Raw genomic sequence first — 17,505 nt, 5'->3', positions numbered from 1 at the left:
TTGTATATCCCTGACTAACTCATGGAGGCTCAGAGACTAGGATAGCAGATGTTTAATCAATCAGATACAGATTGACACCCCTAAACCTTTTGGCACTGGCTTTGTTCTACATTTACATTTTTGTTCTACAAGAATGAACAGACTTGTCTGTCTTGTGAAATTTTCCAGGACACGTTAGGCTGCCCTGTATAAGTGCCAAGAAACGCTTCAGTATTCGTGTTATCCTAATTGTTTTATCTATTGCAAGGATGTTCAAGACAGGAGTGTATGAATTCACTGTATGGTTGTGACATGATATATGTCTGTAACAGTCAGTATGGGTGTTTGAGCAATCACATGATGGACACCACAATAAGTGCTACACGCAGAACATAATTCATCCAGTGTTCTTTCCCCCACGTGTGAATCCTGGTATTGTCTATACAGTTCAGGATCTCACAGTCCATTGCTATGACCTCAGCTTTTCACAGTACTTGATCATCTGAAGTCTTTAGTCCTTGTACTTAGCATTGTTGCTATATCTGGTTGTGTTGCAGGGTCGGCACAGTGTGAAGAAAGTGGTCAGAATGTGCCGTTTATATGCACCACCATCACAGTCTTAGATATTCTCACGAGCCCTTCCCAAAATCTCATCTCATTTGTGGGTCTATGCCGTCCAGCTCCGCTCTGTGTTAACCAGCTCCATTCCCTCGAAATAAGAGTGGGGCCTGCGTGCGTGGAACTAGAATAAAAGAGAATACATTAGTCCAGTTGCCTTATTCCATCATTTATAGTTATACAGAGTGGGTGGTCTGAAACACAACCCCCCCCCCCCCCATATGTGACAGTGCTTGTGCCTGCTGATTGGTCATTCAAGTCCCAAGCATTACATTGTGGGGAGGCAGGTGTCATATGCTTTTTACATACCTGAAAATCCCAGACTTTTTGAGAACCGTAGTAAAGATAAGGCATTGGGAGGGTATCTTGGATGGGATTTTTGTTTTTGTTTGTTTGCTTTAAGCACTGCTTATGTTGATTAGGCTATGTAGGGGGCAGCTAGGTCAAGGCTAATAACCATTGGAGGCATTTATTAACAGGCATGCACATTTTCCAACACCTTGCAGAAAAGTTTACTACTGATTGCCCCCTTTTCTACAGTTAGTTGTGCTGCCCATGTGCTGTATGCCATCTTTATTTTACAAATGGACATAAATGACAAAGGATTCCCAGAGCACTGGATTAAGTTGAGAAAGCACAGCAGTAGTAATCCCTTTCACACTGGAGCATTTTTCAGGCGCTTTTGAGCTAAAAATAATAGTGCCTGTAAAGCGCCTGAAAAATGACACCCCTGCATCCCCAGTGTGAAAGCCCGAGTGCTTTCACACTGGAGCGGTGCGCTTGCAGGACATTAGAAAAAGTCCTGCAAGCAGCATCTTTCGGGTGGTGGAGGAGCAGTGTATACACCACTCCTCCACCGCTCCTGCCCACTGAAATGAATGGGCACCGCTGCCTAAGCGCCTGCATAACGCTTTGGCAGCAGTGCTACACAGGTGAATTTAACCCTTAGTTGGCCGGAGGTTAAAAGCGGCCGAATAGCGCTGCTAAAACGACGGTAAAGCGCTGCTAAAACTAGCAGCGTTTTACTGTCAACGCCCGCCCCAGTGTGAAAGCAGCCTTAAACTGATTTAACCCCTAGGGTTCCATCCAAGGTTTCATTTACTAAAACTAGAGAGTGCAAAATCTGGCGCAGCTGTGCATGGAACCCAATCAGCTTCAAACTTCAGCTTGTTCAATTAGGTTTTGACAATAAAACCTGGAAGCTGATTGGTTACTATGCACAGCTGCACCAGAGTTTGCACTCTCCAGATTTAGCAAATCCACCCCTTAAAATCTATTTATGCACTTTGGACTTGCATTAATGAGCAAATGCAGTTTGCTTTCAGATGTATTCAGCTTGCAATTGACATCAGTTTGTGACTCTAATGAGATCATTCGGAATTTACCGACAAGTGCATTTGACCTTCTCCTAAGCTTGCATGGACGTTTGTCAAACTGTTTGCATTTTCATCAACTTGCAGCAGTTTTGACGCACACAAAAGGCCACTGACACAAGAGGGAGGGGGAATATGAAGGACACTTATAAAACATGTGTGCCTTGAGCTACTGAACTCTATAAACAGGCTATTTACAACAGCTCCACTTGCTGGCAGAATTTTTTATTTTTTTTGCATAATATTATGCAATATTTACACACTTAAAAGAAATGTAAAACTTTTTTTTTTGTCCTGGGCATAACAAAGAAAGACAACACATATAAAAAACACCACTAAACATTCTCTGTAAAGCATACCTGCTCTTTCTGCCCTTGCTCATTCAGGGCAAAGCAACGGGTTTGGATTAATCTTCCTACCCTCCCCAGCATACATTTACCTTTCTTTTTTGTCCCCGCAGCCCTGTTTAATGCCAACAGCCGAAAGACATACCCAGTATTTCTGGATATGAAGGAGCATGACACAAGCAACAGTGCAGGGCCAACCTCGGCTGTCACAGAGCAGTCCCCAGACCCCCCCCCCCCCCCCATACCTCTCAGCCCTAAGCTTCCGGTTCTGCAGGGTTAATGCCAGCACTGGACCTGTGACAGGCAGTTATCAAGAGAGCCAACTAAGCCTGCCTTTTCCACAGCCTCTTCTTCGCACTTAGTTCTTCACTCCTGCCATCCTTATTCAGCCAACAGCAGGCTAAAGTCCGTTGTTGGCTGAGGTCATTTAGCCAGTTCAGACTCTGGAAGGATCTTGACTTTAATGTCTGGATTCACCCAGATGCCTGGAGTGGAAGCTGGCTCAGTCTCTCAGCATTGCTGCCGAGAGCCAGCTGCTCCCACCCCCTCCACAGCCTGGAACTCCAATGAGCGCTAGAGACGCAGAGCAGAGAGTCGGTGATTGACAGTCATCAGCTCTCTGCTCAATGAAAAGCGAGAACTGAGAGATCAGTGGTCTTTGATCGCTCAGTTCTCGGTCTTGGAGGTGGCAGGGACAGATGCAGCACCACACTGATGCTGCATCCATTTAGGTGAGTATGTATGTTTGTTATTTTGAAATCCCACACTTTTCTTTTAAATATAAGTATTCTCCCTTCTGCTGTGTTTTTTTTTTGTTTGTTTTTTTTTTCTTTTTATATTGGGAAAATGTTTATTGTAGTAAACAAATAACATTACAGTCCAACAATAAGATAATGCATTACTCTTTTGCAACCACTTACACAACAAACAACAGTAGTTACAAAGGCAAAGTCAAAAAAATTATTATTTTTTTTATTATTATTATTTTTTTCTTTACTAAACTGAACCTTTACTAAAGTGAACCTGTTACTTTGTCTAGAATGGGCAAAGCACGGGTTCACTTTATGGAAAGAATACCGCAATGTGTTGCCTTATGCCCCGTACACACGGTCGGATATTGATCGGACATTCTGACAACAAAATCCTAGGATTTTTTCCGACGGATGTTGGCTCAAACTTGTCTTGCATACACATGGTCACACAAAGTTGTTGGAAAATCCGATCGTTCTGAACGCGGTGACGTAAAACACGTACGTCGGGACTATAAACGGGGCAGTGGCCAATAACTTTCATCTCTTTATTTATTCTGAGCATGCGTGGCACATTTGTCCATCGGATTTGTGTACACACAATCGGAATTTCCGACAACAGATTTTGTTGTTGGAAAATTTTATATCCTGCTCTCAAACTTTGTGTGTCGGAAAATCCGATGGAAAATGTGTGATGGAGCCTACACACGGTCGGAATTTCCGACAACAAGGTCCTATCACACATTTTCCGTCGGAAAATCCGATTGTGTGTACAGGGCATTAGACGTAAAACGTTTTCCCATATTGAAGAATAATTTTTGACCTTTTGAGTTTGATAGCAGTAAGAAGCATTTTCAGGCTACACTCACAGATTAGACCATAGGTACCAAGCATAACCCCTATGGGGCTCCACTTACTGGAGACTGTAGAGACAGCTGGTGCAATATAGGGAAGGGAGTCCAGTGAATCGGTTCCATCGGCCAGCTGCACACCGACACGTCACTCGCTTTACCGGAATCAACCATCAGGTCATTGACGCTGCTGCAGCTCGTTTCCAGCCTGGAACACAGCAAAGTCGAGTTTATAATTCAAAATTATAAAATGTAGCCACTCCATCATGTCAGCAGTCACATACAGAAAAAATACGAGTATTAACGGGGAATTTGTTTCTTTATTTTCCAGCAAAACAAATGTGACAATCTACACTATATAGTAAAGTGGTTGTGCATTTTTATATCTCGTGACAATTTTTTGTTGGTTTTTTTTTTATGTTTAGTATTCTTTTCCTTTTAAGAGCTTTGCTAGAATTTAAAAAGTCCTGGGTCACCACAAAAGGGACAAAGTGTTACATCGTTCAGCATTGTAGCATAGCCTTATACTGTTGGTTAATGGTGAAGTGCTGCTGTACATTGCCACTTTTAGGTTTTTGTTGCTGTCTGTTTCTCTGTAGGAAGATTTACTCTCTCCAATTGTCCTGATCACCATTGTCTCAACAAATGAAAGCAAGGTTTAACCCTTTCGCTGCCAGGCCCTTTTGTACATTGTCCATTTTGTACACTCAGGTGGCCAGACCATTTTTGCAATTTTCCTTTTGCTTTTTTATTTTTCACTTATAGCAATTGTGAAATCCCCCCCCCCCCCCCCCCCAAACCATATATTTTCTGAAAGCACACGATCAGTAAAATAAAAAGAAGGTGCTACTGATTTTTTTTAGACCCCGCGGTATTCGCGCAAATGTTTATCAAACCAATATATTCACAAAAAAATACACTTAAACCATTATTAGCAGATAAAAATACAGCTAATTTTACAAAATTCCTGCTAAATCCTTACTAAATATAAAATATTAACCTGTATAGAGTTATTAAATAACAAATATTTGTACATTTTAAATTGCGTCTTTTTGCAAAATGGTGCAAATCGAACGTACCCAAAAATGTCTCTAAAAATCTGAAGGATTTCATTTTTTACAGCTTTCAGAATTTGAAAAGACCCCTCAAACTAGACATTTTCTAAAAGCACATGACCTGTAGAATAAAAAAAAAAGTGCTACCGATTTTTTGAGCCTCGCAATAATTGCACAAATGTTCATCATATCGCTATTTTCACTAAAAATACACTAAAATCATTAATCTTGCACATAAACACAACATAACTTACAAAATTCCTGATAAATTAGTACTAAAGCATCGTTTACATGTGGTATACTAATGAGAATGCCCATGGCGGGCCATGTTTACCCGCACAGAGATGCACAGGTGGTTCCATTTATGTCAGTTGGGATGCAACGGTTGCACAGGCATAGCTGCTGTTCCCAATCTGAAATCCGTGTGGGTACATGACCCTGAACGCAGACAGTGTGAGCTCAGGGACATGCATGCGGACTACATGGATGTAAAATTGGGAGCAACGGCTCTGTTTGTGCAGTTGCTACATCCCAAATGACATCAATGGTACTGTCTGCACAGAGATGCACCAAACACCTGTGCATCCCTGTAAAGGTACGCTGTGTATGCCCTGGGTGAACAAGGCCTTAGGCCATTTTACACAAGCACACCGATTGGGTCTGCCTGTCCATTTTTCAGACGGGCCCAATCGGACCACCCATTGTTCTCTATAGAGACACTGATGTAAATGGACGTGTTTGTTTACACCTGCCTGCATCCGATCCAGTCTGCTATAAATGGATGGATGGGCATTCCATACTCCATCCATCTAGCAGATCGGATGGCATCCGATGGAAATGGACAAGCGGTCTGTTTCCATCTGATCGCCCCATAGAGAACAGAGGGCTGTGTCCGTGTCCTCTCTGCATCGGTGGAGCGGACAAGGACCTGTCATCCGCCTGCTCAGTGGGGAACAGCAGACATATCCCCCGCTGAGCAGGCGGATCTGCTTGGCAGAGTCTGTTCCACGTGAAAAGGGTCTTACCAAGAGCGGCCAGTCCATTAGGGGTGCAGGGGTGCCGGATTCATACAGTTCTTTTTTTTGAGCCACATGATTAGAGCCTGAGGCTCTAATTGGCTTGAAAAAGATTGGGCTCGAGGCGCAGAGCATTGCACCCTGAACCCACCCACTTGGGACAATAGCGAATTAATACTGAATGAAGAACCGTATGCTGTACTGACCTGGCCATCTGCAGGCCCTTTTGTAGGTCTGTACAGTGTACGAACTTAGCAGTGATAAGGTTGGAAATTATGGCCTAGAGTTCTACTTAAGTTGTTTTTCATTTTTCTGTATAATGTGTGCGTGTCAGCATATGTTGCAAGACTAGCTTAAGTTTTTCCAGATGTATGTTGAAATATACTGCTTGTTACCTTATATGGAAATTTGCTGAAATATGTGATTCTGTAACCAGTCTATAAAAGGCCCCAATAAAGCAGTTAAGTTCAGACAGTACGGGACCTTTAAGGCTCGGAACTGATATACAGAAACTTTCTGATTCTGTGTCTTACTTCTTTAATAGAGCTAAATTTGGCAAAGCAATATAAACTAGAGGCAATTCAGTTGAGAACTGCACCTAACATTTCTGGCGCCCGAAAATAGGGACACACCGATGATACTTCAAGAGGTGGATGAATGAGTACTGACGGAACAAAAGGACAGGCATTCCGGGAACCACAGATTGAAAACCTGGCCAGGTAAGAAAAAGCTTTATTTTTCTTATATTCTGTGCTCCCCTGATTTGTGCCTATCCGTTCTGTCAGTTACGGTTCTCCTGGTTTTAAAACACCAGCCTCTGTAGTGGTGAGTCTAGAATTACTGCATATTTTGGTTTATATTGCTGGAATTATTTGTTGTTTGTTGTCTGTCTGTCTTGTTGAGAAAGTGAATGAGCCTTGTCAAGGATGGTATGAGTTAGAAGGGGATTGCCGAACTAAGCAACGGAATGCGCCCTTACCTCACATGAGTTTTGGGGGTCTGACGCTTATGCTTAACCTCACATCTAACTCATAAACCATAGACGGGTTGAGAGTATAAGCCCTGTCTGCTCCATAAAGCAGGGATAAGAGTGTATGAGAGGGATCCCAGATACGGGGGGGAATAAGGTCTCCATAAAGCCCGGAGATCTAGTCGGATACCTGGTCACTTAAAGGAATGCTTGTATATGTTGTAGCTTTCAGTCTGGTCATAATATTTGTCAGTTGGCTAGCATATAAAGTAATTTGATTTCAGAAATCTCATCCTGGAGAGGTTTTTAGTATTCTGGCACCCTAGGAGAAAGGCAACGAGGAACTAGTGTAGCTTTTTTAGTATTTTGTATTGTACACTAAGTGTCCCACACGCTACCTAGGCACGGACTGTCAGAATGGGCCAGCAGAACACGAAACCCCGTCAGGGAATTGTGGCGCATTATACGGTGCCACAGATAATTAAAAACATCTATGGGAAAGATGAAGCGCGGGACTTAAAGGATGTCCTTCGTAAATTTAAGGTGAAAGGAGCAGCGGGTTTAAACCCGGATGTATGGAGTGAAATAAAAAGGGACAGACAAGGAGAGGTGTTAGAGAAGCAATGGATGCGTCAGGTTCAATGCTTAATTAAGGTCTCAAATAGAGCGAAAGAAGAGGGGTGGAAATATAATCCAGATTGTGATGGTTGGGATATGAAAGATAGAAGAACAAAACATGTTGAAACTTTAAATAATCTTAGTTCAACCATCCCACCCCCATACACTGACATAGAGCAAAATTCGCATAAGCCAGGGTTATATCCTGTACTTGAGGGGAGAGGATGGGTTTGTCAGGTTTGTGGAACACAGAACCCAGAATGGGCAATAGAATGTGTGCATTGTGGGGCACAAAAACCTCATTCAGAAACTGTAGCCCCCGTACGCACTGATACACGCATTGTACAGGTAAATAATCCAGAATTTGGACAAGTAGCCCATCCACACGCCCCACCTACTATTACTCGTAGGATGCAAATAAGGACTTGGAAGCCTTGGTCAGCAGACACTCTTATGGCATTAATACAGAGCGCCCCAGACCCGGTAGCAAAGCCAGCTGCTTTCTGTAGATTTGTGACACAGTTAATGAATACACATGAAGCAACCTGGCAGGATGGGGAGGATTTATGCAGACATAAAATGACTCTGACCCTGTTTAACCAGTTTATGACTGAAATAGGTCCGCACCGACCTGCAGACCGAGCTGACGGGGATGGCAATCTAGAGGCAGGACACGTCAGACACATAGACTCAAGGGCCCCTTTTATTGTTAGATTAGAAGCTTTCTGCCAGGCAAAACAACAGGAGAGGGGGTCAATATCACCCATGAAACAAATGCCAGGACAGACTGTATCGGAATTTTACTTATCTATGGAAAGTATGATGGCAGATGAGGGATTGGATTTGGCTCTGCCAGTCACGATCCGAGCCTTCAATAGACAGTTTATGGAAGGATAAAATCCACAGATAAGTGAAAGACTGAAAGCCTGCACACCAGAGTGGAGGGCAATTAGAGATAGAGGGTCGTTGTTACAGAAGGCACAAGGCATAGAGGCGGACTTAGCAGAAACCAAAGGGAGGAAACATCATGCAATCAATGCGATTGTGGGTCCCCAAGAGCAAGGTAGAGGTTCCTCTCGCAAACCCCTTACCTGTTACTACTGTAACAAGATTGGTCACATCAGACGCCACTGCAGGAAAAGAATAAGGGATGAAGGAGAGGAAGGTGTTGATTCTCCAGTTAATCAGAGAAGAAACCAGCCCAGGGGCAATAACAATAATGGTGACATAAGGCGACAGGGAGATGATCCACAGGCATGACTCGCCCCGGTTTTAGAAAGATCCAAAACAAAGATGCTTAAGACCACTATAACGGTTGGTAATAAGAAAATTTCTTGTTTAGTTGACACAGGAGCTTCACGCTCGTTACTTTCTGATTCTGAACTACTTCCTGAGCAAGAATCACCTGACACTATATTGATAACTGGATATGATGGCATTTTAGCCGACGCCCCGCTGACAAAACCTCTAAAAGTTAAAATAGGGAACCACATGTTCCTTTCACGTTTTCTGGTATCTAGAGGAGCCCCCACTAATTTGCTAGGAGCTGACATTTTGCAGAAAATAGGAGTTAACATTACCTATCACCCAGATGGTACTGTCACCTTAGCTATAGGGGATAATCAAGAACACATGGAGATGTGTAACCTGATACAATACCTGGAGGAGGAATCGGAACTGTCCGGTCCATCTTCTCCAGATTTGGATCAGATCTTGTCATCCCTTCCGGAAGAACTATGGGAGAAACATCCAGCTGATGTTGGACTTTTGCCCATACCTCCGGTTACCCTACAGCTGATTCCAGGAGCAGTGCTTCCCCAACAAAAACCGTATCCACTCAGTGCACCCCAAGAGGCGGCCATAGAAATGCAGGTCCAATCCGTGTTAAAAAGTGGAGCTCTAAAAGAGGTAAAATCACCGGCGAATACTCCTTTGTATCCGGTTAAAAAGAAAACAGTAGCCGGTAATCCGGTTAAGTACAGAATGGTCCAAGACCTCAGAGCGGTCAACAAAATACTAGCCCCGATGACACCTTTAGTACCCAATCCACATACGTTACTGTCACAAATACCATCAACCAGTATGTACTTTACGGTTATAGATTTGGCCAACGCTTTCTTTTCCGTCCCGCTTGCGGAAGAATGCCAACCGTGGTTCGCATTTTCCCTCAAAAATCGACAACTAACCTGGACACGCCTACCTCAGGGTATGGCGCATTCACCTACCTTGTATTCGCAAGCATTGCAAACGGTGTTGGGAGAATGGGTACCACCAGATTCCTGTGTGTTGTTACAATATGTGGATGATTTATTGTTATGCTGCCCGGACAAGGAAACTTGTTTGGCTACCACCCTTAATTTGTTGCGATTTTTGGCAGAAAAAGGTTGCAAGGTTAATAAGAAAAAGTTGCAAGTGTGTCAGAAAAAAGTTATCTTTTTGGGACATTGTATATCACAGGGTACAAGACATCTCACTGAGGAGAGGGTTCAAGTGATAAAGGGAATGTTACCCCCACGGAATTTCAAACAATTGCGTATGTTTTTAGGTATTGTGTCATATTGTAGACAATGGATACCACACGCTAGCGCTTTGATGCAGCCATTATACGATTGTTTGAAAATTGTACCGTATGTGCTTACAGAAGTAGCTTATGAGTCGTTTGTCACTTTGAAAAGGTTATTGATTTCTGCCCCAGCTATTGGTATTCCAGATTACACCAAGACATTTCATTTGTGCATTGCTGAAATCACTGGACACGCCACAGGTGTTTTGACACAGGCACATGTAAAACAAAGACCCATTGCTTACTTTTCAGCAGCATTAGATCCAGTGTACAGAGGTCCACCGTCCTGTGTACGGGCGGTAGCAGCGGTGTCGATAATCTTAGATAAGTCATCAGAGATTGTTCTAGACAATCCAGTTGTAGTGCACACCACACATGACATACATGCAATCTTGTCTCAAGTACAGCCCAAACACATTTCAATGGCTAGGCAATTGAGGTTACAGTGTACTTTACTTTTACCTCCAAATGTCACTTTTCAGCGCTGTACAACCTTAAATTTGGCCACCTTTTTGCCTCTTCAGTCACCAGATTTGGCAAGGGGGAATAATAGTGCTAATAAGGAAGGAGATGAGGAAACTGACACCCTTCTGTTTAAAGAGATAGATGAGCACGATTGTTTTCAGCTCATGGAACAGGAGACAATGGGATTCCCACATGTTACAGATACACCAATCTTAAACGCTGAGCACACTTTGTATATAGATGGCAGTAGGTTTGCTGATGACAAGGGTAAATATCACACAGGGTATGCTGTAGTGACTGATACACAGGTGATTGAAGCACAGCCCTTACCAGCCCACATGTCAGCACAAGAAGCAGAATTAAAAGCTTTAGAACAAGCCCTAGAATACTTAAAAGGATGAGAAGGGAATATTTACACTGACTCTGCCTACGCTTATGGTGTAGCGCATGATTATGGCCACATATGGAGGGCTAGAGGTTATCTGACAGCAGCAGGTACACCTGTAAAACATGGAGAAGGGATTAAGAGAGTCCTGAACAATCTTCAAAAGGTTAAACGAGTGGCCATTATGAAGATAGCGGCACACACGAGCGCAAAAACAATTGAGGCAAAAGGAAATGCATTTGCAGATTTGACTGCAAAACAGGCAGCTCTAGGGGAAGGAAGCCCTGAGACCTTAGCAGCGGTAGAGGTGAGTATCCCAGAACCAACATGGCAGCAGCTGAATAAATTACAGGAGCAAGCAGGGGAGAGCGAGAAAGATAAGTGGGTCAGGATGGGAGCAGCACCAGACCTTGACAATGTATGGAGGGAAGGAGGCAAAGTATGCCTACCTGCCTCTCTGTACCCAGCAATGGCAGCGGCAGTTCACCTACCCACACACGTCAGTTCCAATTCCATGTATAGGATTGTGAACCAAGGATGGCTCGCCCCTGGATTCAGTAGTACTGCAAGAAACTACTGTGCAGCCTGCCAAATCTGTCTCCTGAATAACCCAGGACAGAGAGTAAAAACCCCATGAAAACACCAGGTTCGGGCCCAATACCCCTTCCAGAGACTGCAAATTGACTACATACAAATGCCTAAGAGCGGCCCCTTTGAATTTGTCCTCGTGTGTATCGATTTATTCTCAGGTTGGCCCGAAAGCTATCCAGTAAAATCAGCCACAGCAAAAGCCACAGCCAAGAAACTGATCACTGAGTTAATACCTAGGTTTGGTCTTCCTGAAACTATAGAATCAGATAGGGGGACACACTTTACAGGAGAAATCATGCAGAATGTGATGACCATGTTAGGGGTTCAACAAAGTTTCCACACCCCTTACCACCCACAGAGTTCAGGATCAGTGGAAAGAGTAAATGGGACAATAAAGTTGAAAATACAAAAAGCCATGCAAGAGTTAAACAAGCCATGGCCAGAATGCCTGCCTTTGGCTTTGTTCTCCATAAGATACACTCCAACAGGGAAAACAGGATTGTCCCCATATGAAATACTTTTTGGGAATGCACCTAGATTAGGTCTATACTTTCCACAGAGTATGCAATTGCAATGTGATAGTTTGACTGCATATGTGATACAATTACAACAACGTCTAACTAAGATCCACAAAAGTGTGTATTCTTCTCTTCCAGACCCTAACTCAATAGCAGGTACACATACACTGCTACCAGGAGATTATGTATATGTTAAGAAACACACCAGAAAGACATTGGAACCTAGATTTGTAGGTCCTTATCAAGTGCTTCTGACCACAGCCACTTCAGTGAAATTGGAAGGAAAAGCATCCTGGATCCACGCATCACACTGCAAAAAGAGTCTTGAACCGAGAGAAACAGAATGAAGATCCTTCTAACTATGATAATAGTGCTTGAATGTTTTCAAATGTTTGTTTATACATGGACTCCCGGTATCAATGTAACAGTTCATGAAAATAGTACTGATCTTAGATGGGTAAATCAGGATAAGAGTATAACACAATATCCTTACTACGAATGGTATACGGTAGGAAATTTCACGGTGTCAGGACAGGAGGGTCCTTTTTACATGATGCAGAATATGGAATCACCAGTAGTGTGGATAAAAGCTAAATCACAAGCACAAGTAAACATAACTTTCCATTGGAGGGACAATTTAACATGGCCCTTTAATAACACACCGCATAAATGTCATAAGTTAGGTCCATCTGAAACATGGAGAGAAGTAAAAGACAAATTACTACAGTTACTTAGAACTCCGAATTCAAAAGAATACGAGATAGCACAGAAGGGAAAAGGTCCTAGACCAGCAAGGGGAAGTGGGCAATTCAATCTAATAGGTCCTCTTAGTACCAATCAATCTGCAACTTATATTTGTACAGCATGGTATTTTGTACCAGTAAGGAAATGGGAAAACACAACAGGAGGATATATACAATGGCAACATTATGGTTTCAATATAAAGATAGAAGTCGCTATACCCACCATCTTCGAATCCTCTGTATTAACTCCTATTCCTAGATCTTGCATAAATGTTTCGGTATCACAACAGAAAACAAAAATCAAATTTAATGTAACTTTTCCCCAGCTACCAGAATGTAGGTATCGCCGAGAATGGTATGATACAGTTATGGGAGCTGCAGGAACTGGAATGGGAATAATGAATGGGATACAGATGGAAATGATACAAAATAAGTGGAAACGTGCAGGAAGTCACATAGCTGATAGTTTAATAATTACAAGCAAATGGTTACCTACAACATTCAAAACACAAATTAGTCAGGTACAATTAACTAAATATCTCAATATTATGGTTAATCACACAGCACTAGCCAGTCTGGAGTTGTGGAAAGAAAATCAGGAGTTTATAAACATTACTCAATGTGCTTTTTCTACACTATCTTATCACATTCAAATTAATGGAGCTCGAGATGAGCTACGATTAGGGAATTATCGCACTTGGATGAACTATTTCAAGGGTTTAAATTTAGAAAGTACATGGTTTGAAGTACCAGGAAAAGAAGTTGAATGTGAGGAAAGATGGTGTGCTGGAAGGTTTGATGTATACAAAGTGGAGGAGGTCCAGGTAATGTGTAAGATAATAGTGATGCCACTCCTGATAGGAAAGGATCTACCTGAATTTTGGTATCCTGAGATTTATGGACACTATGTAGATACACAAAACATGACTCATGATCTAAGTCTATGTGCTAAAACTAATAAGGGAATAGTCTGTGGAAGAAGTTCTCCAGTCTATGAACCTTGCTTATTGAAACATCAATCTAACATATGTAAGTTTCAGAGGTTACCAGTAGGTGTAGGAAACAGATTTATGGAGATAGGACCACAACATATTTGTTTAGTCACAAATGATCAGGAAACTATGGAAAGTTTAAATAAAACGGCCCCTTTTTCAGGATGCGTAAAGAATGTTAAAATGCTTAAATGGCAAAATGACACTTTCCTTTTTGAACCAGATGCACATAGAATATTTAATCTAGAATGGACGGTAGATAATCTTACTGATACTACTCCTTTTATAATATCATTAGAGCCCTTACGGCAAATCTTAAATGAGTCCGAAATACTTAGAAAACACATAGAGACACAAGAACATACCCTTCAAAATAATCTAATATCTACGGTTATAGATAAAGGGAAATGAATACATTTATCCTCACAAATAAGAGATGAAACAACACATCATTGGTATGATGTATTTGCTGGATGGTCACCCACTGCTACGGCAATTTTTAATTGGATGCTCAATCCGATACTTATTCTAATTTTAGCTTTTGTACTGCTTACTGTGATAAACTGTTGCTTATATAGGAAGATTAAGTCTTAAGTCTTTGCTTATAAGATGCAGGTATGGATTTGAGGGATGAGGGTAAATAGAGAAGACTTATCCTCCTCTGACAACCCGCGGTCAGGGATAGTACTCTTTGAAGTATCGGCTGTTCATTTGTTTGCAAGGACCCAGAATCGTGGAGGGGATGATGTCAAAGGGGGAAATTGATAAGGTTGGAAATAATGGCCTAGAGTTCTACTTAAGTTGTTTTTCATTTTTCTGTATAATGTGTGCGTGTCAGCATATGTTGCAAGACTAGCTTAAGTTTTTCCAGATGTATGTTGAAATATACTGCTTGTTACCTCATATGGAAATTTGCTGAAATATGTGATTCTGTAACCAGTCTATAAAAGGCCCCAATAAAGCAGTTAAGTTCAGACAGTACGGGACCTTTAAGGCTCGGAAATGATATACAGAAACTTTCTAATTCTGTGTCTTACTTCTTTAATAGAGCTAAATTTGGCAAAGCAATATAAACTAGAGGCAATTCAGTTGAGAACTGCACCTAACAGCAGTGAAAGGGTTAATCCAAAATTGCAGAACAGGAATAGAAGGCAATCTTCCAATGGGGACACCGTGTGTCTGTGTCCGTTATGAAGAGCAGACACGGACACAGTCCCGCTCTCTAGAGTGCCCTAAAAAAAAGTATTCATACTTGAAATTTTTCACACTTTGTCAAAATGTATTTTATGTATTTTTGTAAAATGTATTTTATTGTTTTTTAATGTGATAGACCAACACAAAGTGGCACATAATTGTGAAATGGAAGGAAAATGATAAATGGGTTTCCAAAGTTTTTAAAATAAATATGTGAAAAGTGTGTCATGCATTTGTATTCATCCCCCCTGAGTCAATACTTTGTAGAACCACCTTTCACTGCAATTACAGTTTCAGGTCTTTTTGGGGATGTCTCTACCAGCTCTAGAGAGTGAAATTTTTGTTCATTCTTCTTTCCAAAATAGCTCAAGCTCTGTCAGATTGGATGGAGAGCGTCTGTGAACAGCGATTTTCAAGTCTTGCCACAGATTCTCAATTGAATTTAGGTCTGGACTTTGACTGGGCCATTCAAACACGTGAATATACTTTGATCTAAACCATTCCATTGTAGCTCTGGCTGTATGTTTAGGGTCGTTGTCCTGCTGGAAGGTGAACCTCCACCCCAGTCTCAAGCCTTTTGCAGACTAACAGTTTTTCTTCTAAGATTGCCCTGTATTTGGCTCCATCCATCTTCCCATAAACTCTGATCAGCTTCCCTGTCCCTGCTGAAGAAAATCATCCCCACAACATGATTTTGCCATCACCATGTTTCACAGTGGGGATGGTGTGTTCAGGGTGATGTGCAGTGTTTGTTTTCCACCACACATAGCGTTTTGCTTTTAGGCCAAAAAATTCACTTTTGGTCTCATCTGACCAGAGTACCTTCTTTTGCATGTTTGCTGTGTCCCCCATGTGGCTTCTCACAAACTGCAAACAGGACTTCTTATGGCTTTTTTCAACAATTTATTTATTTAATTTACTTATATAGCACAGTCAATTTACGCAGCGCTTTACATATAAATTGTACATTCACATCAGTCCCTACCCTCAAGGAGCTTACAATCTAAGGTCCCTAACTCACATTCATACATACTAGGGACAATTTAGACAGGATCCAATTAACCTACCAGCATGTCTTTGGAGTGTGGGAGGAAACCGGAGTGCCCGGAGGAAACCCATGCAGGCACAGGGAGAACATGCAAACTCCAGGCAGGTAGTGTTGTGGTTGGGATTTGAACCAGCGACCCTTCTTACGGCTAGGCGAAAGTGCTATCCACTACACCACTTTGCCGCCCCAATGGCTTTCTTCTTGCCACTCTTCCATAAAAGTCAGATTTGTGGAGTGCATGACTAATAGTTGTCCTGTGGACAGATTCTCCCACCTGAGCTGTGGATCTCTGCAGCTCCTCCAGAGTTACCATGGACCTCTTGGCTGCTTCTCTGATTAATGTTCTCCTTGCCCGGCCTGTCAGTTTAGGTGGACGGCCATGTCTTGGTAGGTTTGCAGTTGTGCCATACTCTTTCCATTTTCGGATGATGGATTGAACAGTGCTCTGTGAGATGTTCAAAGCTTGGGATATTTTTTTATAACCTAACCCTGCTTTAAACTTCTCCACAACTTTATCCCTGACTTATCTGGTGTGTTCCTTGGTCTTTATGATGCTGTTTGTTCACTTACAAACCTCTGAGGGCTTCACAGAACAGCTGTATTTATACTGAGATTAAATTACACACAGGTAGACTCTATTTACTAATTAGGTGACTTCTTCTTAAAATTAGATTTTAGTTAGGGGTATCAGAGTAAAGGGGACTGAATACAAATGCACACCACACTTTTCAGATATTTATTTGTAAATAATTCGAAAACCATTTATCATTTTCCTTCCACTTCACAATTATGTGCCACTTTCTGTTAGTCTATCACATAAAATCCCAATAAAACACATTTAAATTTTTGGATGTTACATGACAAAATGTGAAAAATGTCAAGGGGTATGAATACTTTTTCAAGACACTGTATGGGGCAATCGGATGGAAACGGACCACCTGTTCACTTCCATCCAATGCCATCCGATCCGATCCACCGGACAGATGGGGAACAGGACCACCATTCCTCTGTTTTTGGCAGAAAGGATCGATTTGGATGGCGGTGGGTGTCAGTGGACATGTGTCTGCTGATATCTGCTGCTCCATAGAAGAGACTAAAGGGTCCAATCAGATCCACCTGAAAAACTGACAGGTGGTCCTGATCGGACACCCCGTGTGAAAGGGACCCTAAAGGGATTTCCTTCACATTGGGAAAATATACTCTTATGCCCTGTACACACGGTCGGACATTGATTGGACATTCCGACAACAAAATCCTAGGATTTTTTTCGACGGATGTTGGCTCAAACTTGTCTTGCATACACACGGTCACACAAAGGTGTCGGAAAATCCGCTCATTCTGAACGCGGTGACGTAAAACACATACGTCGGGACTATAAACGGGGCAGTGGCCAATAGCTTTCATCTCTTTATTTATTCTGAGCATGCGTG

General features: G+C 42.1%; 1 protein-coding gene across 1 annotated transcript in view; it reads right to left on the bottom strand.

The window, feature by feature from the left end:
• Positions 1-213: 213 nt before the first annotated feature.
• LOC141148783 (uncharacterized) overlaps positions 214-17,505 on the bottom strand; it is a 112,524-nt gene continuing 95,232 nt past the window's right edge. The window contains exons 9-10 of the mRNA XM_073636516.1: positions 3,984-4,125; positions 214-721 (exon numbers count right to left, since the gene is read on the bottom strand). Coding sequence (XP_073492617.1) covers positions 647-721; positions 3,984-4,125 — 217 coding nt within the window. The 3' untranslated portion in view covers positions 214-646. The remainder of the gene's footprint in view (positions 722-3,983; positions 4,126-17,505) is intronic.

Source organism: Aquarana catesbeiana, linkage group LG06, assembly GCF_042186555.1.
Source record: "Aquarana catesbeiana isolate 2022-GZ linkage group LG06, ASM4218655v1, whole genome shotgun sequence".
Lineage (NCBI taxonomy): Eukaryota > Metazoa > Chordata > Amphibia > Anura > Ranidae > Aquarana > Aquarana catesbeiana.
The sequence above is the reverse complement of the archived record's forward strand: the minus strand, read 5'-3'. Positions and strand labels throughout refer to the sequence as shown.